Below are 27743 nucleotides of genomic sequence, written 5' to 3' on the forward strand. Positions count from 1 at the left end.
TGCTAAATTCAAAATGTTTGCATATTTTTTATTTGCAGAATATTAAACTAGATTAATGATTACTGGATAATCATTTTTTTTAACCTTAGTATATAGTATACGCACAATACAACTTAATTTTTTTTAAATGAGAATTTTTTTTTTAATATTACATTCCAAATGCATATAGTATTTAAGAATATGCATAACGTATTGAGTTACAATATTTATGTTTCCATGGGTACACAATACATTAAAATTAAAAATCAACAATATAATATTTAACAAGGATTAACAAATCATTTATTCGAGAGTTAAATTTATTAATTAATTTTGACTTTAATTTTTGAATTGCTTTAAGTGGTTTTTTTGGTTTCTGTTGGAAAAATGGAAGCTGGAATCAAAGCTTTTTGTTACTGTGTGAATCAATTGTTTTATACTGTGGTGCATGGTAAGGATTAAAATTAAATAATTTCAATTTATTTAAGAGAAAAATTTGATAAAAACTACATTTTATATATTTTTAAAATAATGAAATTGTTTCTAATACAATATTTAGATTTCCTATTAATTTAACAAAAATAGATAATATTTTTTCTACTCCTATTTTTTACAACGAATTTTGGCTATCAAATTAGTTTTTTTGAAAATGTTATAATTCTTTTGTTTTATTTTAAATATTACTATATCTTAAATACATATTTTTGCATTTTTAAAAATTAAGCAATTTATATATAAAAAAAAGTTTAAAAAGTGTTTCGTTAATTTTAAAAATATTTAAATAACTTAAAAAAAAATTATTTATGATTTTGACATTTGATTTAGGAATGTTTTTTTATAATTTGATTTTCTTTTACTCGTTTTATTTTGTGTTTATTACTTTTTTCGTATAGTAATATGTATTATTTTACAATGTTTCAGGTAACGTAGGATTACAGATTGCATACAACGTATATGATAATATTATTAGTAACAATAAGGTATGTTTAATTTTAAAGTATTTATTTTTTTAATTTTAGTTTTACATATATTTTGAATAAATATTATTGTTCTTTCATCCAAATAAAATATATGTATATTAACTTTCTTACATTTAAGAAAACAATAATTTTTTTGTTATTTTATCTCGACAAAAATATAATTGCAAGAGCTTTTATAACTTAATTATAATGCTAGAGTAATCTATAATAACTAGTTTTATATTGAAACGTTTTAAAACATTTTATTTTATAATTTTTAGAAAGACGAAGTTGTTCGTTCTGAAGATATTGAAGGATATCGAAGAGACAAAACTATTAAGGAAATCTTAAAGTTCATTGGAGATGAAAGTAATGATAGTAAAATAAAAGTACCAAAACAAAACCAATCTTCTGAGAAATTTACATCTATCGAACAGACACTTGATGTCTTATCATAAACTAAATAACTATTTTCGTTAATTTTAAAAATGTTTAAATAACTTAAAACAAATTACTTATGATTTTGACATTTGATTTAGGAATGTTTTTTTATAATTTGATTTTCTTTTACTTGTTTTATCTTGTATTTTTTATTTTTTTCGTGTAGTAGGTAATATGTATTATTTTACAATGTTTCAGGTAACGTAGGATTACAGACTGCATATAACGCAGATAATAGTATTAGTAATAATACGGTATGTTTAATTTTAAAGTATTTATTTTTTTAGTTTTAGTTTTACATATATTTTGAATAAATATTATTGTTCTTTCATCCAAATAAAATATATGTATATTAACTTGCTTATATTTAAGAAAACAATAATTTTTTTATTATTTTATCTTGACAAAAATGTAATTGCAAGAACTTTTATAACTTAATTATAATGTTAGAGTAATGAGTAATGAATAATGATTAATGACTAATTAAACCAATATTCTGTCAAAATCTAATCATTTTTTTTGTTTTATTTCTTCTAGAAAAAAAATACTGAAGATACTAGTAATACTGTACTTAAAAAGAATAAACAAAAAAAGGAATTAAAGAAGGTTTGCCTAATAACTAATTTTATATTGAAACGTTTTAAAACATTTTATTTTATAATTTTTAGAAAGATGAAGTTGTTCGCTCTGAAGATATTAAAGGGTATCGAGGAGACAAAACTATTGAGGAAATCTTAAAGTTCATTGGAGATGAAAGTGGTGATAGTAAAAAAAATAAAGATTGCAAGATTAAAAATAAAATTAAAAGTCCAAATGAAAAAAGTTCTGATAACGATTTCAATAGGCCAAAAAATGATGAAATGAAGATGAGCATTTATAATAGTATTGAAGAAGTATCTACAACAATTTTTCAACCAATAGATAGTTTAGATAATGAGTCAAAATTAATTAAAAGTATTAAAAAAGGTAAAAAAAAAGTACCAAAACAAAACCAATCTTCTGAGAAATTTACATCTACCGAACAGACACTTGATGTCTTATCATCAAAACCACAAGATACTGAATCCGCTGATTTTTTGTTGGTTACCAAAAACCAAAAGAGAAGAAAACAGAAATCACAAAATAAATTAAATACGATCACTAGTAATTTTCCTATCCAGGACTCAAATTTATTATCACCGTATATACAGCCTAAAAGTGTAAAAAATGAAAAAAAAAGAAAATCCACATCTTCAATGCCTCATTCTAACAAGTCTGAAGACAACTCTAATCTAGATTCTGTGCACTCATTGCTTGCCTCATCTACACTTTCTAAACAGCCATCATACAAAGAAGCCTCTAAGACTGATATGACAAAACCAGTCAGTGTTGTCATTATGTACAATGAATATGAGGTGGACGAAAGCTTGTCTTTTGGTTTTGAAGTCGATCAAAATTTACTAATTGATAGCGTTAATGATTCTTCGCCAAAAAGGAAATCACAAAATAAATTAAATACGATCACTAGTAATTTTCCTACCCAGGACTCAAATTTATTATCACCGTATACACAGCTTAAAAGTGTAAAAAATGAAAAAAAAAGGAAATCCACATCTTCAATGCCTCATTCTAACAAGTCTGAAGACAACTCTAATCTAGATTCTGTGCACTCATTGCTTGCCTCATCTACATTTTCTAAACAGCCATCATACAAAGAAGCCTCTAAGACTGATATGACAAAACCAGTCAGTGTTGTCATTATGTACAATGAATATGAGGTGGACGAAAGCTTGTCTTTTGGTTTTGAAGTCGATCAAAATTTACTAATTGATAGCGTTAATGATTATTCGCCAAAAAGGAAATCACAAAATAAATTAAATACGATCACTAGTAATTTTCCTACCCAGGACTCAAATTTATTATCACCGTATACACAGCTTAAAAGTGTAAAAAATGAAAAAAAAAGGAAATCCACATCTTCAATGCCTCATTCTAACAAGTCTGAAGACAACTCTAATCTAGATTCTGTGCACTCATTGCTTGCCTCGTCTACACTTTCTAAACAGCCATCATACAAAGAAGCCTCTAAGATTGATATGACAAAACCAGTCAGTGGTGTCATTATGTACAATGAATATGAGGTGGACGAAAGCTTGTCTTTTGGTTTTGAAGTCGATCAAAATTTACTAATTGATAGCGTCAATGATTATTCGCCAAAAAGGAAATCACAAAATAAATTAAATACGATCACTAGTAATTTTCCTACCCAGGACTCAAATTTATTATCACCGTATACACAGCCTAAAAGTGTAAAAAATGAAAAAAAAAGGAAATCCACATCTTCAATGCCTCATTCTAACAAGTCTGAAGACAACTCTAATCTAGATTCTGTGCACTCATTGCTTGCCTCGTCTACACTTTCTAAACAGCCATCATACAAAGAAGCCTCTAAGACTGATATGACAAAACCAGTCAGTGTTGTCATTATGTACAATGAATATGAGGTGGACGAAAGCTTGTCTTTTGGTTTTGAAGTCGATCAAAATTTACTAATTGATAGCGTTAATGATTATTCGCCCTCAGTATCAATGCCTACGCCTATAGAAAACAATTATGAAGAAGTGGTCTTGTCCGTCAAACAAGGTAATTAAATTGAATAGCATTTTTAATTTAAAATTTATACATACGTTAATTTTTAATAAATCCATATAATGCATCACTAGTTGTGTTTTTTAAATAAATAATGAATATATATAATATAATGTATAATATATAATAATATATAATATATAATATAATAACTAAATAATTTCTTATTTTAATTTCTATGTTTAGTTATTATTTTTATTATTAGTATTAAATTTAAAATTGATTTTTTCTATATAATAGAAATTCTCTTTTTGGACAATTATACAGGTTTTAAAAACATGTAACATTTTTTCCCCAGAGATTATGTTGTATGGATTTTATTTAAAAACTATAAATTAAAAGAAAATTACATTTTGTTTAACCCTAGATTACATGCATTAAAAGTATTCACATATCAATTAAAACTCGATGAATTGAAATAATCATTGTTATATTAAAATTTTCAAATGATTTTATTGATACTTAATATAAACAAGTTAAACTTTCATCTCAATGTTATTTCACATAAGGTTATATCACGATATAGGTATCACTCACATAGTCTTTTAGGCAGTTTTTTCAATAGATAATGAACTTTTAACCCTTCTATAGTACAAATATCAACTTGTATTCAATTGGGAGTTGTATCTAACATTAGTTTATCACCTAATTAGAAGGTACCTAGGTTGAGTTAGATTAATATTTCATATTTTTGAAGCAATGAACAAAATTCTAAAAGCTCAATCTTTTTGACCGTGAAGTTTATGCTCTAGGGTTAAATGTTTGAATGTTTTATATTCTTTTTTTATAGGTACCAATTAATAACAGTTTATAAAACCTTATAATAATATGATCTAATATATTTTTTTTTATATTATTCAGCTTGGCAAGATGTTGAAAAAGAGAAAATCGATGGTAAATAAAATATTTTGAAATACAAATAAGATAACAGCGGTGTTGCTGGGGACATATTATACTAATTATTATTAATTATTATTATTATAAATTATTATTATAATGTACAATCTTCCAATAGTACAGATAAATATAGGTTGTACATTAGTATATAATATATTATAAATATAACAGATAATTTATGTAATAACAAAATAGGTAAGTATTAATAATTTGCAGAATATGAAAATGAATTTTAGGAATCAATGGCAAATCATGAAATCAGTGGAGGTGACATGCATTATAGGAATTCCGTGACATTATACAGGGGTTATTGAGGGGTGTATCTTATGTCGTTGTACGCGGGATTTTTTAACGATTATGGATCGACAACATGGAATTTTAAAAAAAAGAAAAAATACGTGTTTCTTTATTTTAAACGACCAATTTTTTTATAACAATTTTAAAATTTTTAAGCAAGCAGTTGTACCAACATCAAAATCAACATTTTTTTTTCAAATGGTAACAAATATATTTTTTGATCGATACTTATAGAGCTTTTTTTTAAAAAAAAATTGATGTTAAAATCATACATTTTGGTTCACTGGTTTATTTATTACGGGCATCCTAAACTTTAATAAATTGATTTAAATGGATTGTATTTCTAGAGATATGAATAATTTTTTTTTAAACTTTCTTTTAATAAAATTCTACACTTTTTTATAAACTTAATCAAAAATCTTATCATACACGTGTAAAAACAAAATAGAAGTAGAAGTATTTCTCTGGGATGATTGCCTAACAAAACTGTTGAACATATTTTAACATACAATTATAAAATAAGTGAGTACATACATACTTGCTATTATTGTATGATCCTCATAACTCGATTAATTTAGATTTTTTCTAGATAGTTATTTTGTTTATTTAAAATAATCTAAGTTTGGATACTTAATTAGGCAGATAAGTATTATAATAATATTCGGTTATTATTATAATAACATTGGAAGTCTTTAATTAACACATGATACAGATACCTATAATTGATAAATTAACTATTTATGTAAATAATTATGCAAGTTGTTTATTTAAAATCATGATTATTTAAAGATTCTAGTTATATCTAACTTTATTTTTATTATTTGCAAATGTACAAATATATTTATTACAAATCAGTTTAAGTTTTTACTCGATCAAGACGTTTTTATAGAGAAGTTTAGTTCAATAAACACTTTATTGTGCGAGTTATAATGCATTCGATTGAGGAGCGTGTGGAAATAATTTTTTTGTATGGTTCTACCAAATGTCTTGCCGAAACTGCTAGACAATTTAATGTTTTACATCCAGGTAAAAATTAGACACATTTAATTATTTAAAATACGTAATTAATTCGTCTACAAAAATGTATGTAATAGTAATAGTTTTAAAATTAATAAATTTACTTTTTTCAAATAGAAAATAATGTTCAAAAATCATATGTCAAACATCTTGTTGACAAGTTTCGAGAAACTGGAAGTGTTAATGATAAAAAAAAAACCAGGACGAATCGCAGAAGTAGTTCAAAACGAAAATACGAAAATAACGGTTTTAGGTACCTATGGTTGCTAATGATCCTACACAGTCATTAAAAACCTTATCGGAAAATTTGGGAATTTCAAGGCAAAGTGTTTGGCGTATATTAAAAAACCATAAGTATAAACCATTCAAAATGAGTATTGTTCAGGAATTAGGAGAAGGTGACGAAGACAGACGCTTAGAATTTTGTGAGACTATTTTGGAAAAAATAAATGCTAATGCAGATTTAATAAAGCACATCGTGTTTAGCGACGAATCGTCATTTTCTCTTTCTGGGGAAGTTAATACACAAAACTGCCGTTATTGGTCCGATAGTAATCCACATGTCTTAAGACATGGACATACATAATGGCCCCAAAAAATAAATGTCTGGGCTGGTATTCTTGGTGACCATGTTATCGGGCCAATATTTTTTGAAGGTAATTTAACTGGGGAAAAGTACCTTGCTATGCTTCAAAATGTTATTCAGCCATTAGTTGTTCGGGCAATAGAGGACAATGATAATCATACAGAGTTAGATGAAGAAAATGTATTTTTTCAACAAGATGGTGCACCAGCTCATTATACAATTCCAGTCAGAGAGTACTTGGATCGCGAATATCCAGGAAAGTGGATTGGACGTCGTGGACCTATTGAATGGCCCCCAAGATCACCAGATTTAACACCAATTGATTTTTTTCTTTGGGGACATTTAAAAACAGTAGTCTATAAAACTCCAAACGACAACATTGAAATGTTAAAAACAAGAATTTTTGATGAATGCCATAAATTAACACCTGCCAATTTTAAAAATATTCGTCAGGAATTCCAAGACCGATTATACTACTGTCTATTTACTTTATTATAGTAAATGGTATGCAATTTGAACATTTAATTTAAATTTTATAGTCGTTTAAATTTTTTTTTTTATTTTAAAATAAACCAAAAAAATGTTTAAAAATATTTTTATTTAGTTCATTAGATAATGTATTTCCCAAGTTTTATGTGTCTGATAAGATCTTTGATTTAAGTTTATAAAAAGGTGTAGAATATTGCATTAAAATATAATATAATATATAATAATAATAATAATATAATATAATTATTTATAGCTCTAGAAATACAATTTATTTAATAGCTTAGGGTGCCCGTAGTAAATAAACCAGTGAACCAAAATGTATGATTTTAACATCAATTTTTTTTTAAAAAAAAGCTCTATAAGTATCGATTAAAAAAAATATTTGTTATCATTTGAAAAAAAATGTTGATTTTGATGTTGGTACAACTGCTTGCTTAAAAATTTTAAAATTGTTATAAAAAAATTGGCCGTTTAAAATAAAGAAACACGTATTTTTTCTTTTTTTTAAAATTCCATGTTGTCGTCCATAATCATTAAAAAAACCCACGTACAACGACATAAGATACACCCTGTATATACGGGGCGGGACCATTTTCCTCCAAAAACGAGATACCGTTTTCCTCCACTGTCCATTTTCCGCCAAAAACAAAAAAGGTTGGTTTCCATTTTCCTCCACATTATTTTTGACTAAAATTATGTCTATTTTCCTCCAATATTTAGTCAGTGTTTTTATTATAAAAATAGAGTATGGCTAGATTACATTTTGCGCGTATTTGTTGATTAAATTCTTGTCGCGTTTTTATCGGCTAGGGAAAAACGCTAGCCCAAGTGTTCCACAGCACACGCGGTTTATAGCAGTCGATTTTAACTTTGATTAAGCCTAATAAAGATACGTACAAACAACATATAGGTATATACGTATATATTTATATTGTGTATCATCAATACAATTGTCACTGATTATTATGATTAAACAAATTGAGATAAACAGACACACGAATATACTAAATACTCGTATCAATAAGACTATATTTTTAGTAGTTTACCCGACTTTACCGTACGCCGATAGTGTCTATTACGTGTTTTATAGTTTAGCAAGTTTAAATTTTTAACATGTCTGAAAAAGCGACGTTCATTGAAAGTTCTCGAGGAAAACTTTTGATAATTCGTGATAGTTACAAGTATTTCTTAGCATATAAGTTAAAATCTGAATTATCACGTTGGCGATGTTGTTTAACGACTTGTCAAGCAGTTATATACACTGATAAAAATGAAGAAATAGTAGCCGATGAGTTACACAAAAATGTACATAATCATTTGCCATCGCCAAAAAAAGTAAATCGACAAATAGTGAATAATGCATGTAAGCGAAAAGCAATTGACGATTTATTCTCACGACCGAAAAAAGTGATACTTAAGGAATTAGGACAAAGTTTTGCCGACTGTTCAAATTTTGATGATACCGATATTCATAAAATCAGGAAAAATATTTATGCTGCCCGTCAATCTTTGCTGCCGAACCTGCCGAAAAATGTTGAAGAGGTACATTTAGCAATCAACAATATGGATATTAAAACTACTTCTGAAGAACAATTTTTACTAGTTAATGATGATAGTAAAAATGTGTTAATATTTTCTTGTTACCAAAACTTGAAATTTTTATGTGAATCTGAAAATATTTATTGCGATGGTACATTTACATACAGTGCTAAACATTTTAACCAAATGTTTACAATACATGGCTTTAAAAACGGACATTATATACCTGTTGTGTTTTGTCTTCTAGTTAATAAATCCACTGATACATATATTAATACATTTAACCATATTATACTTAAATGCATTGAATTAAAATTGACAATAAACCCAAAATCAATCACAATTGATTTCGAGCAAGCTATTCATGATGCTGTTTCTATAGTATGGCCTGATACACTAATAGTTGGCTGTAGATTTCACCTGACACAATCATGGTTTCGGAAAATCCAAAATCTCGGTTTAGTTCAATACTATAAGGAAAAAAACTCTGAAATTGGGTCTTGGATAAGAAACACGTTTGGACTCACATTTCTAAGTCCACAAGAAGTTTCCAAATGTTTTATTGAAGATTTTATGAGTATTATACCAAACGATCAAAGAGTGAGTCAGTACGCTGATTATTTAACTGATACGTATATTTCGGAAAATTCTATATTTCCACCAGTTATTTGGGCAGAATCGTCTTCTTCGTTATCAAGAACCACTAATGCATGCGAGTCTTTCCACTCTCATTTCAAAGAAAACTTTTATAAAGAAAAGCCTAATATATTTATGTGGCTTAATATCATAAAGCAAACTCAAACAAATATTTATTGTAAAATGAGAAGTATACATGTTCCAAAAAAATCAAAGGATTACCGAGCAAACAAGCGTCGTGGAGCAATCGACGATGCAATTATCAAATTACAAAACGGAGAAATGTCTAGGTATGTACCTAATTACAAAAAGTGAAATAATTATTCATATTATATCTAATTTTTATTTTCTTCCAACAGGTATTCATTTGTTGCTGAGATGTCTTATAATTATAAAAAAATGTAATATTATTTACTGCAGTGATTTTACTATATTTTATATCTTTTATTTTACATATTATATTATTAACTAATTTATTATTTTATTAATAGATTCATGCATTTTTATCAACATGCATACTTTTTTATTATATTCATTATCTTTTTACTATATTTTATATTTTACATATTGTCTGGTTGCGTTATCACCAATCCCTTTTTATTAACTAATTTTTTATTATTATTTTATTTATTAATTGATGCATTTTTATTGACGTGAGTACTTTTTATTATATTATTTCTCTTTTTAGCCACCTGCCAAGTTCAGCGCGTACGGTGTATTATTATATTACAATTTATTATACTTTAAAATTTAAATATTTGATTTGTTATTTTTTTTTTTTAATTTAATATTCTGATAAAGAATGACGATTTTATTATTTTATTTATTGGAGGAAAATGGACAGTGGAGGAAAACGGTATTTCGTTTTTGGAGGAAAATGGCTACGGCCTATATACGAGTACAGTGGATAAGACTGAATGGAATTTTTGCCAAATAATGTTGTGCATGATTCTGTACATTCAGTCTTATCCACTGTACTCGTATATATAATGGCACGGAATTCCTATAATGCATGTCATCTCTATTGATTTCATGATTTCCATTGATTGCTGAAATTCATTTTCATATTCCACAGATTATTAATACTTACGTATTTTGTTATTATTAAATTATTTGTTATATTTATAATATATTATATACTAATGTACAACCTATATTTATCTATACTATTGCTAATTTTTATTAATTTGAATAAACGTTATTATTATTATTATTATTGAATAATTTTACCCTGCACCAATCACTATCAAATATATTGGTTATTTATGTTTTGAGTTAAAAAATTTAAAATCGAATATTTTAACCTAAAAATTGACAAATATAGATTATTATTAAATCAGTAGGTTTGGCCTGCCTTAAATGTTAGCATCCCTATTTTAAACCCAAAACGGCGTCCCTGATTTAATACCACAAATACCATACAATGCGTATTGTTTTTTAATATGATTTATAAAAATGTAATTAGTGTATTCATAGAATTTTCAAATAAAATGTGTTCTACAATTTTTTTTTTTTACCACCAAATATTCTTAAAATAATATATTACGTGTTTTATATTACTTTGATAGGTACTTCAATTAAAATTATCTTTCATTCAAAAAAATTAAAAAAATAAATTATAAATTCAGATAAAATATTGGTTTATTACTTATGAAACTGAGTAAAAGTGTTACTATTTACTGATCACGGCATTCAACTATACATTACATTTAATTATAATGTTGGTTAACTTTAATATGGCGTATTTTATTTTATTTTTAATTATTGGAAAATATTCTTCATTTGGCCTAATTTATGTTGAAACCATGTTTTTTGCGGTTGTTTTTTCATTTCTTCATCATATTCCCAGTAGCAATGTAACGACAATATAGTGACAATCTCAAAAACAATACCTATAATGTAAGATTAAATATTGTTTTAAAAAAATCTATTAACTAATATATTATTCAGTTTATATCATATACAGGGTGATTCTTTTATCAAACACACTCATTATTTCCAAAAGTATTCATGTTTTTGAAAATATTTTTTTACATAGTTTCAAATTGTTAAAAAAACAACGTTTTTATAAAAAAATATATTTTTTATTCTTATAATTTTTTAAGTTTTTTACTTTTTTGAATGACAACATAGATTTTTAATTTCATATTCCAAAGCAGAATAATTTTCTGAGTGATTCGATACATAAAAATCGAATTTAGGGTGAGTAGTTTATGAGTTATACTTATTCAAAGTTTAGACAAGCGGAGTAGTGGACAAACATTTTGCGGGGTAACCCCGTACCACACCACTTCGCGCAGCTAAACTTTAAATACGTATAACTCATAAACTACTCACCCTAAATTCGATTTTTATGTATCGAATCACTCAGAAAATTATTCTGCTTTGGAATATGAAATTAAAAATCTATGTTCTCATTCAAAAAAGTAAAAAACTTAAAAAATTATAATAATAAAAAATATATTTTTTTATGAAAACGTTGTTCTCATTCAAAAAAGTAAAAAACTTAAAAAATTATAATAATAAAAAATATATTTTTTTATGAAAACGTTGTTTTTTTAACAATTTGAAACTATGTAAAAAATTTTTTTCAAAAACATGAATACTTTTGGAAATGATGAGTGTTGTTTGATAAAAAAATCACCCTGTATATTATGTTTTAAGCTAATTAAAATAGGTGCTACTTTTACTTATAATTTTTGTACTTATATTTATTTTATACTCTAATCTAGTTATATTTTTGTATAATAAATATAATAGTGTATAATATCATCAATTTCTAGTTAAATATTATTATATAAAATTATGTTTACAATATGCTTAAGCAACTTGATACTTACACAGAACACGTATAATAAATTGAACAACTTTCATAAAAAACCAACTCGATCTAACAAAATATAATGTATATTATATAATTTTTAAATAACTATATGAATAGGTACATGTATTATATTATAATGATATAAGTATAACATTAAGATATTATTCTATCAAATATTTCTAATATTTGAATTCATGTCTATTTGAATATTTACTGTTTAAATAAAACTTACTTAGAGCTATAAGTAATGAGATGAATCATATCCATAATGGATCCGAATCCCATTATGAACATTGCCTTATGAATATGACTTGTTCTGCCCTGAACAGTAAGTGTAGTAAATATATATTCAGATGAATATGTTTTGTTATAAATATTACATGGTATTATATACATGTATATATAGATATTACTGATATAAGCATTATAATAAGTGCATATTCTACATTTATTATATTTATTATTAACAGTATACGTAAGTGTATGACATAACTTTGCAATTATTATAACATATGATAATTATTTTTGCATTATTAATAATCATGAATATATTATATAAGTCAAAATCGTATAATTTGGATGATACTGCTGCATTTTAGAATAACGTATGAATGAATAACACTGTAGTACATTATTGCGAGGAGTGAGATATTGGAAAGTAATTCTATTTAAACCGTATTAATTTATATAATATAATTATAAATATATCTTTGAGATAAAATACAACTGAATTAAAATGTGCATGTACGTAAGCTAATAACGATCAATTATTACCGTTAATATTGCTCCAATTGCGTAAGTGGATCCAATGTTGTTCACCATATTTACCATTCGAAAGAACGCCAACACCTAATGTAAAATTATCAAAAATACGCATGTTATTAAGTTTGATATACCGATACAATGATTCTATGAACGATAACTTAAAATTGAATAACTAATAAAATCTCCATGATTGATAAAAGAAAATTATTGATAATATTAAGGTAAGCTATTTATAGGTATATAACATGTCTGAGAAACTTAGCTTACCATATTCTTAAAAAAATTCTTTCTTTCGGAGTAGAAGCTTGCTAATTCCAAAAACTAATTATTTGAAAAATATTGATCGTGGTAGCGGTTAATAGGAGAAAAGGAGAGAGAGAAGAAAAAAACTTTGTAGACGGTTAAGAATAAAACGTGACTTCATCTATATAATAATATATAAATCATAATAATATGCTTAAATACTTTCATACCAAGCATCCGAATGTTATCATGAGCGTATACTTTGTGACCATATCTGTTGAAAGTTTTAACTGATAACTTATCATAATGTATTGTTTCTTTTTTTTTTATTATAAAATTAACTAGTTTAAAAGGTAATCTTTTTTTATATAATATTAAAATTTAATTACAATTAACGACTTATTGAAAGATGTTTAAAAATCATTGTATCCTTTAATGCCGTAGCTATTTATTTTAATTTAATACGGATGACTGTTATTATAGTTACGGTATATCGTAATTTATGATATCAAATATTAAATTAAAAACAAAAAAAAAAAAAAAAACAATTATACTCTTTCCTCGTTTCGGTTATATTGTAAAAAACGTATTAACGAATCCTAAACGCTATAACGTAGACAGAGACTCGGCTAGGTCACGTAGTCCGTTGAACATTTATTGTTTCGTCTTCTTCGTTTAAAACGATAAACAAACAAACAGTTGATTAAAACAGTACATTATGTTTTGTTTACTTTTGCGCGGGCTCGTATCGTTTTACTTTTCAACCTGTTTACGCGTCGAACGAACAACGGACACGATAATAACACGTCTATGCGTTGTATAGCGCGATCGGGGACGCACGTCAACGGTCAGCTTACCCTTTGGCGACACTTGAAACGAGTACCTATAAAAATAAAAGAACGATTTCTAGCAACCAGCCGTCATATTACATACCTACACAATCCATAAACGTATACCGACCACTACCAGGGTAATGTTATTAAATTATTTCACTCCGCGCGCGAGAGACATCGGTGCGATCGCCTCCGGGTCCCGCACCTAGGTGTATATGATAATATGCATTATAATAATATAATATTATATTATACGCTCGTGTGTGTGCGCGCGGCGCCATCGCAAAACGACGGCAATCACGACCACTATAATATGATGTTGATGATAATATAAAATGAATAATAAAATATCGTCGGTTTGTTGCAACAGCACCGCGTCCTACCGGAAAATCTGTCGGCACCTGTCGGACGCGATCCGATTATAATAAGCGGTTGCCGTACGACGACTTGTGGAATCCGATTTGTACGCTAATATATAGCACGACCGCTACCATTTGGGTTCGAGTTATTTACATGTAAACGTATATGTTTTATGTACATGATCGTTATTTGAAACGGACAAACTTGTAGTGTAGAAAATTATAACACTTCAATGTAGATGAGAATACTCGGGCCTCTAATCCTTATCTAATCCTTGACTTCGACGAATCGCCATTCCTGAGACGATTTACTCAACAAAATTTAATTTTTGTGATGAAATATTGATTAAACGATGTTAAGGCACATCGTGTACAAATAAAAATATTTTTTACACGCAATATTAATTGACCCTTTCAATGTATTGTTGCTATACTGCTGTAATACTAGATGATAATATGATCATGATTAATGATTGTCATGAAGTTCACAGATAAATACGAACGAGCTGATTACAATATATAGTAATTTGTTTACACAAGAGACATTAAATTTCAACGTTGAAGATAATAATTCACAAATAATTGTCCTTAGTTGGTCTGAATGTTTACAGATCTAAAGAACTATAAATACAACTATACAATATTGTCTCAACGGAAGCGCTGGTAGCTATACAGTGCTCTTTGGGTGCCAAATTTATTTAGATAGTTATCTTCCCATTTAACTCCCTATCGTAACAACCGCCTTTAGAAACGAATTAAATAGCCATTTGCCTCCTTCCAGGGAATATAATATAGGTATTGTTTTTGAATAACTCTCAACGGAAATTCGTAAATAAATGAATTTTACAAGCGACCACGGCGAACGACATTTGTATTATTATTCAGTGCACCTGTTACATTTTGTACACTGATTATTAGTTGTTATAATTTAATAATAATAACAACTAATAATATTATTATCTTGATGGATTTTGAAGCCGAACTAACTGCATACAATGTATACTTATATATTGCCATTTGCCAATATAATGATATGATATTATAACGAAAGACGTGTGTCGAAGGACCGGAATTGATGCGAGACGTATGTATATAGATCACATTTGCATATACATATTATTATTTGTGTATACACGAATACAGATATAATATGAATATCATCATCATAATTATTGCATAACATTATAATATCGCTATTCACTACAATACGTGCGTGTAATATTAAATAAATGTAATCACTATATCGTTCAAACATCAATAATATGTAATATATTAAAATTATATACTTACTTACAATGCATATTACATATTACATATATACATAAGTAGTGCGCGCATATAACTTTCAGGTATAAACCTTTTTCGATAAACCTTTTTGCAAGTCTTGTATCAGCCTTAAAGTAGAAGCATTCGCTAATAACTCATCCCTGTCTTGTGAAACGCCTTTCACGACTTTTACAGTACACGGAGTCATGTTTTTTGCTGCATAAGTATACAATGCTCATATACGTTAATGTTTGTAACATTTAGGTTTTATATCTCAACTCAAAAACACGGTATATAAACACCCTTAACATGTCAGGTGATTTTGCAGACGTCACCACATCGTTTGAAGTCGATTTTCGCATTACCTACCGAATCACGTATCGCGTATCGAGTATAAGCCATCTCGCATTCGTAAGTACCTATTAACTTAAAAAATAGGTACTTACAGCCGGTCCCCACAACACAAGCACATTGTTCAAAATCCTGTCGGTATCTACTAGAAACTTCGTGAGTTTCACCTCACAAATACGAGCGACGTCCTTACAGGTCCGTCTCGCGCAGTCTACGCTGTACCATAGAATGGATTTTGTTAACCGTACCGAAAAGCAGAGAATTGAAATGAACATGTTTGTGTCAGACCACTAAATTGGTCAAAAACGGTAATTCAACGTTAGGTACTTTGAAGACCATAACGCATTGTCCGAGTTGTATAGATTACGTTAATTAGACCAACTCGATTAAATCATTGATGTTCTAAACCTAAATCTCTCGTGCCACTAAGAACTATAACATTATAATAATAATGATGGTACAAACAATAATAATAATATAAACAATTACTGTACAGGTAAGTAATCTGTATCACAAAGCAAATGCGAAACTTCCGAATGATGTGACCCGAATTAATATCCTCACAATAATAATCTGCACTAGGCATCTAAATCATTATATTATTTAAACTTATTTGTAACCATTTACCTATAAAAGTTATGACAATAATGACTGAGATACAATAATATATTATTTTTAGAACACCTATATATTATATTATGTAATTGTATTCTCTTTCATATTTTTCCTTTTCTTTTCTTTTTTTTTTTCATTAGAGGCTATTGGACTTTTCCGAACTATTTTCGTTCAATTCGAAGAAATATCATGTTCGTTTTTCCGGTCGACACACGATGGGACGTATGTAATACAGGTAATAGGTATATGTTGTGTAACGAGCTTATTAGCCCAGTAAACCATAATAAAGTGTATCGTCGCCCAAAATCACGTTTTCCCGATTGACGTCATAGTAACGAGCACTTACGTATACATTATACGTATAATATATATATATATATAATTATATTATTATGTTTATACTGCAGTCGTGGCCGAAAAACATGAGATTTTCATTGCACACAACACCACATTCTGGAATATACATCTCGTCGTTTACGATTTGCCGACAAACAGAACTATAACATATATTATAATCATAATTTAATGTATGCAGTGTATGTATATTATTATAATTATCATGGGGGCGTATGAACGCGTTGTGTTTACGTATGTTTAAACGAATTTAGTTTTACCTACTGATTCATAAGCACTCCTAGTTGAGTGTCATTAAACATTATTATGATACACTTGTACGAATTTCGAGATACGATTTTTTTTTCCAAAACTAGTATAAAATAAATGTAACTGAAATTCGGAATAAATCGAAAACCGTAAAAATAAAGGACACGATTTTTTTTTTAACATCGTAATTATTACCATAAAACTGTACAAAAAACTTTAAAAAACCAGAAGCAGTCCAGAAATTATTGTTATAAAATACCAATAAGACTACTGATATAACAAATATACATAATATAAATCAAGAGTTTTCGACTATATATATATCTAATTACAATAAATATACAACCAAAAATATTATACAGTAACATCCAATTTGTTTTTAAAAGTTTTCAAAGTTCAAAAAAGTGTTAAATATATTGGTAAATAAAATGCTTTTTCTTCAGATCGAATTATTTAATATTTTAATTTCAGACATTATAGCATATTATCTAATAATATTATTATTTAGGGAATAACTAATAATGAATTAAAATTATTGTTTTTTAAACATGATACCATTATATGAAAATACAACTATTTATATTATTTAAGAAACAAAATTTAGCGCTCAAAACTAGATCAATCAATCAACGTAAATATTAACATTAAATAAGTATAGATTTAAGTTAGTATATTATTATCTTACATTTTGTTATTAATATTATTTATCGAAATCATGCTAATCTTTATTCATTAAAAATAAATACTAAATAATCAAAGCAATAACTTCACATATTTTATTGTTAGACTATATTAAAATCCATTTGGAATGAACTTTTCGTTAAGATTTTTACCATGTATTATTAGGTGAGTAAAATCAACAGATTAAGAAAATAATTGATACCTACAGTAATGCATTCTTCGCTCTTCAGCATTCAAAAGGGTATGTAAATATAAAATTATCGACAGATCTCACTTGCAGGTGGCGACGTATACATGTTACTGAAACGACAGTTTTTGTAATAGGTACTACCTATATATAAGTAATATCCAATACAAATGATGTACTTAAAAAACAAATTTAAATAATCTAAAAAAACCAATAACGTCGTGTGACTACGTAAATAAACGTTATATACATGTATAATGCGTATGCAAGATATAATATAATATAATCTAAGTTACCTAACAGGCGCCTGACACCCTGACTGAAACATATACAGGGTGTCCCGTGAGAATTTACCCATTGCGATATCTCGTTATCTGTATTTGTTACCACTATGGTATTAAATAATTCACTGTTTTTCTAGAAACTAGAAAAAATATTAAAAATCAGGAAATTAATGAAATCAAAATGTTGAAACGTCAATATTTTCAGAAAAATTAACTCTACAGAATGGCTATCTTCGATTTTTTGAAAATAATTAAATAAAAAAATATATTTTTAACTTTTTTACCAAAACATTAAAATAAATTAAAACATAAAATATTTGTAGTTCTTATTCCTGTGAGTCTTATTAAAAAATCAGAATTATGATATGTCCATTATTTCAGGAGATATCGCAATGGGTAAATCCTCACGGGACACCCTGTATATAAATATAATATTATGGTCATGTGGATATCAAATAGTACAGGAAAAACGTCGATACATACATAATAATATGGTCGTGCAATATAAAAAATAAGTTAATATTAAAAACAAATGGACCGTCGTCAAACGTTTAATATATTCCGAAAATTGAAATCAATACTCATAAATATGTTATGTTATTATGTGTTACGAGTTGAACGTTTACCGATTAAATATAATTAATTTAAATGTATAGAAATATATTTATATATATTATATACGATGTATAATCAACGTTTAAAAAAAACCCCATTTATTCTCGTCTCGCATTTCGTTATTATACTCCACAATGATTTGCTTACAAGCTTAATATATTCATATTGAAAAAAAAACCATAAACGGTTTACTATACACATTACGGTGCTTTTTTTCCTGATATACAACTTAATACATTATATGCATTGCATATATAGGTACGCTGATGATATCACTCGATTTTATGTCCATTTTCGTATATGATGTATACATATAACTATGTATTAGCTATTAAGGCACGCAAGTGAATTACAGTTTTCGTGCAAAATGGACTTCGCCAACCTCAAAACTCGCCGTATGTTCTCGTATAGATTATACAGGGTGATTCACCCAGCATGCTCCTCATTTTTCCTTTAAAAACGAATTTATTCAAATTTTTGGAATTTTCGAGAATACTTATCGACCATATTATTTTCAAATTCTTATATTGTGTAAGCTATCAAAGGAGCGTCTTAGGATCAACTTCTTCTTTTTCAATGAGGATCATCCTTTTTTTCTTTAAATTGTTTAAATAAATAGAGAATTTTTTGAAAACGTTAATGTTTCCAAATCGAAATTCAAACGAATAGTTTTTGAGTCATTTATATTATATTATCATTTATATTTCCATACTAAGGATATTTGATTGAATATCTTGAGATGAAACTCGATAGAGTACAGAAATGCGTACAACGCTATAGTTTTTATTTACTAAATACAATATAATATTTTTGTGTTTGTTCTTAAAAATTATAAACATTGTTTATACATGTAAAATATACATAATAAACAAATCACACATGTTTAAGATCTTATAAAATAAGATCTTTAATATAATATAATATTTTTATAACTGTTAGTCTGAATTGATCAAACTCTCGTCATCATTTCAGCCCGAGTTTCTCGTGAAACCATAATCATCTTAATCGCTAATGCACGGTGCCTTGACTCGTATCGAAAAATTAGCAACTTTGCATCCGTTTGACTGTGCTCAATTAGGTCGATAGAAAGTATTGACCGTGTTCAATGGGGTTCTACCGGAAGACCTTTACATTAAATTTGCCCCCACTGCACCCTCTTCACAAAAATACACCACAGCGTATAATATTCACCTCGCCATGACTTCAAAGGTTCATAAACTGAAAATAAATATTTAGGTAGTCTATGAGAAGTCTTTGGTTACACACTATAATATAGTAAGTTGTATAATAATACGCATTTTATACCAATAACGAACTGAGTGTGATCTCTTCACTCCATCAATTATACGGTGTAGTATATATATATATATATATATATATATATAGGTATGTATTATGTACGTCACGCGTGTCTCTGCCCGACCTCATACGTCATTATTATTATTATTATTATAATTATTATCGTCATTATTTACCCTGGATAACACTTAACGAATGCGTTCGTGTCGGGACGTGTCGATTTGTATTAAAATATCGTTGCATATATTTATACGAACTCTCACGGAGACATCAATCGTCGGTTGTGCGAACACAACAATAATAATAACATTCATAATAATATTGCGTACAATAAATATACGGTGTAATTTTACGAGCGTACACGGACGTTGCCGCGGGGGAGTGAGGAGGGATAATATAATTTCGCGGTCGAAATTTATTTCACCGAATCTATCATCGCGAGTCCGCGAGTATTATTATAATATATCATATTAGGTATTACACGGTGTGGTCCGCGCCCGTTTACCACTTCCCCTCCTCTTTGAGCGCATGTACGGTACAATAATAATATAATACGATATAATATAGATGCACGTGCAAGAGTCTATCGATCACCGCGCGGTTTGGCCGAGTCTCGTTCGGTATTTATTTTTTTTTTTCGGAATTTTTTTCTCCTTACGTATTTTTTCCACACTGAAAACTAATTGAAAGCAATTGTGCGAGCCGCGCCTCGTTATTCGCGCGCGCACGTGGCATTTATCATCGAAGGTACGTCGATCGGTCGCCGCGTGTGCCTGCAGATATACGCTATCGGTAACGCACGACCGTATAATATAATAAAGTACGATGGCCACAACGGCTGCTATAAGGCAAGCGCATATCGTTTATGTATGTATGCATTATAATATAATAACGTTCTATACCTTTACCGTCGTATTATATTATATTTATTTTTTTTTTAAATTTTTTTGTTCGTAACGCCTTGAACTCTTAACCCTTTTACGCGCGGTCGGTCGACAACATCTCCGTCCATATATATCTTAGCCGCATTCAACGATCACACTTCACAACGCATAACGGACCCGTTTTACTTATAATTGTGCGTACCTTGAAAACGTAAAATATAATATTGTATAAATATTATAAATACCATAGACGACATTTAATATTATTTAATATATTATGATATATTATGAATGCATAACATGTCGCTGTGGATGAAATTATTTCTTTTTTGTAAAATTTCAAATATACCTGTAATAGTCAATATTATACTTGGCGTCTTACTTGTGTGTTCCTTGTATAACGGAGCGTCAATATGATGGTATTTTGAATTATTTTTACAAAATTATACAAATAAGTTCAATCGTCTGCCTACCTCAAAATCCAAAATCTGCCAATCGTTACGGTTGTATAATTAATATGTAACAATTATCCAAACAATATTAAATGGCGTCTGTAGCTTGTATCATTTATACCTACATATAATTATATGTAAATCTATGTATAATTTATGTTCAGTACATTGATATCACGCGTAATAATCAAATTATTATCATAAGTAATAAGTGATAGGCAACTATTAATTGATCCCGAGCAGAGAAACGTGTTACTTGTTTCTTCACTTTTCCATAACGTGGTCGAATTTTATTTTCCTTGTGTAATACGACATGTGTCATAGTTATTTCTGAGTTTGCTGACAATACTGAATACATTATTATTATTATTATTTTTACCTATAAGAAGGTTAAGGTAATACGTAGAGATGCTGAACGAGTTAATACCAATTACAATGGTGCAGATATATCTAAACCCCACACGAAAATGCTTTGACGACATTATTTTTGTATCTAATCTAATTTGTTTTTGTAGTCCGTAATTTTTTATAATTATTATCTGATTTAATATTAGTTATTATCTATTATGTATTTAACATAGATACAGGGAATACGATTCTCAAACCCGTTTCATCCGGTCATTTCCGTACATAAATGCATTCACTAATGCTCAATATGTGTATAAATTTCCATCTGAATGATTGATTAATATTGTTATGAATAATTATGAATAATTAATAAGCGCTTATACGATAAGAGTTATATTGAGTGAATTCGTCGTGTAATGGTATTCATATGGTAATACAATATATTGTGATGTTATGTAGAAGATATCTATATACGAGTGCGTAGCGACGTTGTAATCGAATCCACGACTTACAAGGATTTCGTTAAGAAACTTGAACCTACAAATGTGGGCAATAAAAATTCGTATATTTGTACATATTATTATAATATAATAATATTGTGCACGATGGAAAACGGTGTTCAAGTGGAATTTCTTGGAAGTCACAGTGCACAATATATTATAATATAAGAGCACATATAGGTATAATAATAAGTATATTGAAAATAAATCCCAATTTATAGCAAGATATTTTTGATATTGGAGTCAAACCTTTGAAAAACGTGTAGTATTTTACTTTTATTTGGACATTTAAACCATCATTCCTAAACTATAAGAATATGCCAAACAAAACTATAAATAGTTTAAAAATGATTTCCTAAAACATAGATTCTTTACGACTTTACGTTTATGTGTTTATGTTACCATTCAATATTTTAAAATAATTAAAAATGTTATTAATTATACTTACATCTATGTCGACTCCCAAGAGAATACTTTAATGTATGAAAATACTTGAAATTTATTTAATAGAAACACAACGGTCAATAACTGAAGTTTAAATACACTAGGAGTCAATTTATTAATATGACTTATTATTTCTCCCAATTGAATTTAATGTTTTAAAATATTTTTCGATTCTCCTCTACTCAAAAATCTTGAGGAGGCTAATGGATTGGACTCCAATTCTAACCAGAAAGACAGGATACTTAATATTACGTAATTAAACAGTTACAGATTTTAAATGGACTTTCCATAATAACGATTTGTTTGAGGAGTCCATCTATCGTCATTCATCATCAGAGCAAATTACCTCAAGACCGTCACCGTTCATGCATCCCTATATTATAATTTATCGTCTCTCTCTCTATTTCTGTCTCGATAAATGCTTAGATAATAGCAGCTTAATATCCTGTAGAATACCATAATGTATAATGTACACGGTTGTAGTTATCTCACCCCACCCCGGAAGGTTACCCTACGTCCGACGATTTATATGTCACGGTGGCACGTCCCCCGTCCATTACCATATATTTTATTATATTCACGGTCGCACTATACAAGTACACATATTATTATAATACATATAACACACAAGTCTGCGGGCGCTTTCGGTGTACACAATCGTTTCCGTTCCGCTGAACGGCAACGGACACGACCGGACCGCGAAGTTTATAGATAGTATAATATAGTATGTAAAAAAAAAAAAAAAAAAACCAGAACAGACGACGACGGAATACGACGCAATTACGTTCATTCGTATTTTCCTGTTGCCGTATTTTATAAAATTATATTATATAGTGATCTCGACCCTTCTCCGTATTATTATTATTATTATTATTACTATTTGTATAAAATGCAGTGTAACTGCGTCGACTTGTTCGCGGCGAACGATTACACGTCGACCGGAGCCATAAACAACAGCAGCCGCCGCGGATCACTGATTTCCGTCTTGTATAATCTCATATTATACATTATATAGTACTTACGTCGTCGCCGTCGTACTATATAGCACTTGCACAAATCGAACCCTCCTCCGCTTTCTCGATCATCCAGTAATGTCGTCTACATAATATTATAGCGATGTGAATTAACCATGTCTACTAGCTGATATCATTACATAATAATATTATGTGTAATTTGTCCCATTACCTATTAACACGAAGAGTACAAATTTAAAAATATTTCGCGTTGGAGCACATTGGAGCATTACACGATGTTCATTTTTGATTACCTAACGTTAAGTATGAAAACGCATATACAAACCGATAATAATCATAATAAATATGAGTCCAAGAGTTAAGTCTTTTTCAATCCTTATAGAATTATAACTAAATATAGAAAATATAATATGTAGCATTTCAAGTACGCATACAATATAGTCGTAAATCGGTGTAATATTGAAATTCCCTGTTAGTTAAAATAATTTTTATTTATTAGGTATATAGACATTGGAATTTTTCAATGATATCTTCAAGCCTGAGAATTTAGAGATGAAGAAAATTATGGGAGAGTTATAGATAAAAAATATGCACACATTACTTATTAATTGCTTACACGATGGATAATAATATATAAATTAAATAGTTGGAATCACAATGGTCGGTAATTTCACAAGCAAATTACACATAAATGGACTTGTATACATAAATAAGAGATATACATAATATATATTATATATTATGTAAAATTTTATCGAGATTAAAAGCATCAGTAATTTCGCTTCGAGAGATATTTACTGCACGATAATCTGTTCTCATTATTTAAAATGGCCAGTCGGTCAATTGTGTAATATATAAATATGCCGTATCGTTATTGTAAGCGTTTTAATGACGATAAAATGACGGAAACAATATTTTGTTTTCTTTCTCTATCCACCGATCTACCGTTTAAAATTTACCAAGCTATACTATCATAACATACTACTCGTATATCCTTATTCCTTATAACGTGTACGTTGTAGTACTGTACGCACACCTTAGTACCTTACAATATAAGTATAGTACCTAAATGCGTTTCCCCTTCACAGCCTTATTGTGTTCAACAGTTGGCGGTATTTTTATATTATTATTTAGTACTACCAATGCTTAAGCGCGGAGTATTTTTTTAGATTCTAACATCAGAGTTTAAGGGGGTTGGAAGCAGCGATTTTTTATCTTGTAGAATAGGAATATATTAGGTGTGTTCTATTTCCAACGTACCGATTATGAAACGATACGAATTTTGTTAACGAGTTGAATTTGGCGTCGAGTCTAGTTTATATCGACTTTCTCACATTTTTAATGTTTTTATTCCTCCAGTATTTTAAAAATGATAAATTAAAAAAATAGTAGTTAAAAATTTACATATTTCGATTTTTGGAGAAATTTAATAATAAAAAATGTGGGAAAGTCGATCTCCAGAAAACTTGACGACAAATTCAACTCTGTTTTCAGAATTATTATCGCACTTATTCAAATAATATCATGATATTATCGAGTTGGAAATAGAACACGTCTATAATTCTATGTTGCGCAAAGACAAAGACAGAAAATCGCCACTTCCAACCCATACAAATTATTGTGACGTACTGCGAAACAAGAACCTAACCGCGTAATAAGTCGAGTCCGTCCGCCGGGGACTCGACTTATCGTGACGTCGTCCCCGGACGCGAGTGCAGCACACTCTTCGAAAGCGTAATTTAAGATGATAAACGTTATACGCGTTTTTCTTATGTTTTATTATTATTTTTTTATTTTTTTATGTCTCACGGGCAGGTACACGTCGAATGATGTATCAGGCGCCCCATTAAGTGCTTTGTTATGTTTCGATACACAATAATATAATACTTGCAGGCGATTAATGACGGGCCCGTTTTACTTTGTTCCCCACCGTCGCCGCCGCGCAACGTTCTCGCGTATTATCTATACACGGCACAAATCTATAGGCAGATGCATGTCAAATAATATATTATATATTATGTACTATTTTATCGAGATTAAAAGCATCAGTAATTTCGCTTCGAGAGATATTTACTGCACGATAATCTGTTCTCATTATTTAAAATGGCCAGTCGGTCAATTGTGTAATATATAAATATGCCGTATCGTTATTGTAAGCGTTTTAATGACGATAAAATGACGGAAACAATATTTTGTTTTCTTTCTCTATCCACCGATCTACCGTTTAAAATTTACCAAACTATACTATCATAACATACTACTCGTATATCCTTATTCCTTATAACGTGTACGTTGTAGTACTGTGTACGCACACCTTACAATATAAGTAAAGTATACGCGTTTCCCGTTCACAGCCTTATTGTGTTAAACAGTTGGAGGTATTTTTATATTATTATTTATTACTACCAATGCTTAAGTGCGGAGTATTTTTTTAGATTCTAACATCAGAGTTTAAGGGGGTTGGAAGCAGCGATTTTTTATCTTGCAGCATAGGAATATAATAGGCGTGTTCTATTTCCAACGTACCGATTATGAAACGATACGAATTCTGTTAACGAGTTGAATTTGTCGTCGAGTCTAGTTGATATCGGCTTTCTCACATTTTTAATGTTTTTATTCCCCCAGTATTTTAAAAATGATAAATTAAAAAATAGTAGTTAAAAATTGACATATTTTGATTTTTGGAGAAATTTAATAATAAAAAATGTGGGAAAGTCGATCTCTAGAAAACTTGACGACAAATTCAACTCTGTTTTCAGAATTCTTATCACTTATTCAAATATCATGATATTATCGAGTTGGAAATAGAACACGTCTATATAACTCTATGTTGCGCAAAGACAAAGACAGAAAATCGCCACTTCCAATCCATACAAATTATTGTGACGTACTGCGAAACAAGAACCTAACCGCGTAATAAGTCGAGTCCGTCCGCCGGGGACTCGACTTATCGTGACGTCGTCCTCGGACGCGAGTGCAGCACACTCTTCGAAAGCGTAATTTAATATGATAAACGTTATACGCGTTTTTCTTATGTTTTATTATTATTTTTTTATTTTTTTATGTCTCACGGGCAGGTACACGTCGAATGATGTATCAGGCGCCCCATTAAGTGCTTTGTTATGTTTCGATACACAATAATATAATACTTGCAGGCGATTAATGACGGGCCCGTTTTACTTTGTTCCCCACCGTCGCCGCCGCGCAACGTTCTCGCGTATTATCTATACACAGCACAAATCTATAGGCAGATGCATGTCAAATAATATATTATGATAATAATATATACTCATGTGTGTTTGTACACGGAATATTGGTGATAAATGTGTTCCGTTCAAGTCTCCGCCGCCGTTTCATTGCCCCTTTAATAAAACAATAAAATTAAAAAACATACACCGCTCGCGCACATAATAATAAGTAATATACTTAGAGCTTACAATGAACTCGCGCAGAGGTGCTAAGAGAGTGCCGCTGCCGCCACGACCTCATTAAACGGATTATTATGATTTCCCTCGTAATAATAATCGTTTTAAAGACTTCTGTCGGGCGCACGCATTAAGTCATATTATAATAACATATAATATAATATATAAAGACAAACGGGTTTTAATGAAATCGTAATGATAATGATTGTTATTACATTCTGCCCACTGCTCTATGGTAACTTACACGTAGCGTTCGTACCTGTTGTACCTATTTACCAGTTACCGCAGTCTGCCTATACTTACTGAGCGCCGCTCACTGTAGG

The 27743-nt window shown here is 28.9% G+C and overlaps 3 protein-coding genes across 5 annotated transcripts; 2 read left to right on the forward strand and 1 right to left on the reverse strand.

The window, feature by feature from the left end:
• Positions 1-264: 264 nt before the first annotated feature.
• Positions 265-6904, forward strand: LOC126549152 (protein PF3D7_1417600-like). Of its 2 annotated transcripts, XR_007603334.1 has the most exons (9): positions 265-430; positions 901-959; positions 1220-1307; positions 1578-1633; positions 1917-1985; positions 2048-4001; positions 4869-4901; positions 5141-6227; positions 6336-6904. XR_007603334.1 is itself a non-coding variant. In XM_050197709.1 (8 exons), the coding sequence occupies exons 1-8, from the start codon at positions 367-369 to the stop codon at positions 5158-5160; spliced, it is 2343 nt and encodes a 780-aa protein (XP_050053666.1). In that variant the 5' UTR covers positions 265-366; the 3' UTR covers positions 5161-6236. The 2 variants fall into 2 exon arrangements, 1 of the variants encoding a protein (XP_050053666.1); XM_050197709.1 differs by lacking the exon at positions 6336-6904 and having other exon boundaries at positions 5141-6236.
• A 2482-nt stretch (positions 6905-9386) lies between these two features.
• On the forward strand, positions 9387-10118 carry LOC126549153 (uncharacterized). Its single transcript, XM_050197710.1, has 2 exons — positions 9387-9758; positions 9828-10118. The coding sequence occupies exons 1-2, from the start codon at positions 9406-9408 to the stop codon at positions 9871-9873; spliced, it is 399 nt and encodes a 132-aa protein (XP_050053667.1). The 5' UTR covers positions 9387-9405; the 3' UTR covers positions 9874-10118.
• A 980-nt stretch (positions 10119-11098) lies between these two features.
• On the reverse strand, positions 11099-13758 carry LOC114121128 (uncharacterized). 2 transcript variants are annotated; one of them, XM_050210878.1, is made up of 5 exons: positions 13531-13758; positions 13067-13141; positions 12525-12613; positions 12309-12358; positions 11099-11360 (listed from the first exon to the last, which is right to left on the reverse strand). In XM_050210878.1, the coding sequence occupies exons 1-5, from the start codon at positions 13603-13605 to the stop codon at positions 11230-11232; spliced, it is 420 nt and encodes a 139-aa protein (XP_050066835.1). In that variant the 5' UTR covers positions 13606-13758; the 3' UTR covers positions 11099-11229. The 2 variants fall into 2 exon arrangements, with proteins under 2 accessions (XP_050066835.1, XP_050066836.1); XM_050210879.1 differs by lacking the exon at positions 13531-13758 and adding an exon at positions 13325-13479.
• Between the last annotated feature and the right edge of the window lie 13985 nt (positions 13759-27743).

The sequence above is a fragment of the Aphis gossypii genome, chromosome 1 (assembly GCF_020184175.1).
Source record: "Aphis gossypii isolate Hap1 chromosome 1, ASM2018417v2, whole genome shotgun sequence".
NCBI classification, from domain to species: Eukaryota; Metazoa; Arthropoda; class Insecta; order Hemiptera; family Aphididae; genus Aphis; species Aphis gossypii.

Coding starts and splice junctions, on each gene's coding strand:
- LOC114121128 (XM_050210878.1), bottom strand. CDS start 13,605: ATGATAAGTTATCAGTTAAAACTTTCAACAGATATGGTCACAAAGTAT. Junction 13,142..13,530: donor TGATAACATTCGGATGCTTG/GTATGAAAGTAT, acceptor ATTTTACATTAG/GTGTTGGCGTTCTTTCGAAT. Junction 12,359..12,524: donor CTCATTACTTATAGCTCTAA/GTAAGTTTTATT, acceptor ATATTTTGTTAG/ATCGAGTTGGTTTTTTATGA.
- LOC126549152 (XM_050197709.1), top strand. CDS start 367: ATGGAAGCTGGAATCAAAGCTTTTTGTTACTGTGTGAATCAATTGTTT. Junction 960..1,219: donor ATATTATTAGTAACAATAAG/GTATGTTTAATT, acceptor TATAATTTTTAG/AAAGACGAAGTTGTTCGTTC. Junction 1,308..1,577: donor AAAGTTCATTGGAGATGAAA/GTAATGATAGTA, acceptor ACAATGTTTCAG/GTAACGTAGGATTACAGACT.
- LOC126549153 (XM_050197710.1), top strand. CDS start 9,406: ATGAGTATTATACCAAACGATCAAAGAGTGAGTCAGTACGCTGATTAT. Junction 9,759..9,827: donor CAAAACGGAGAAATGTCTAG/GTATGTACCTAA, acceptor TTCTTCCAACAG/GTATTCATTTGTTGCTGAGA.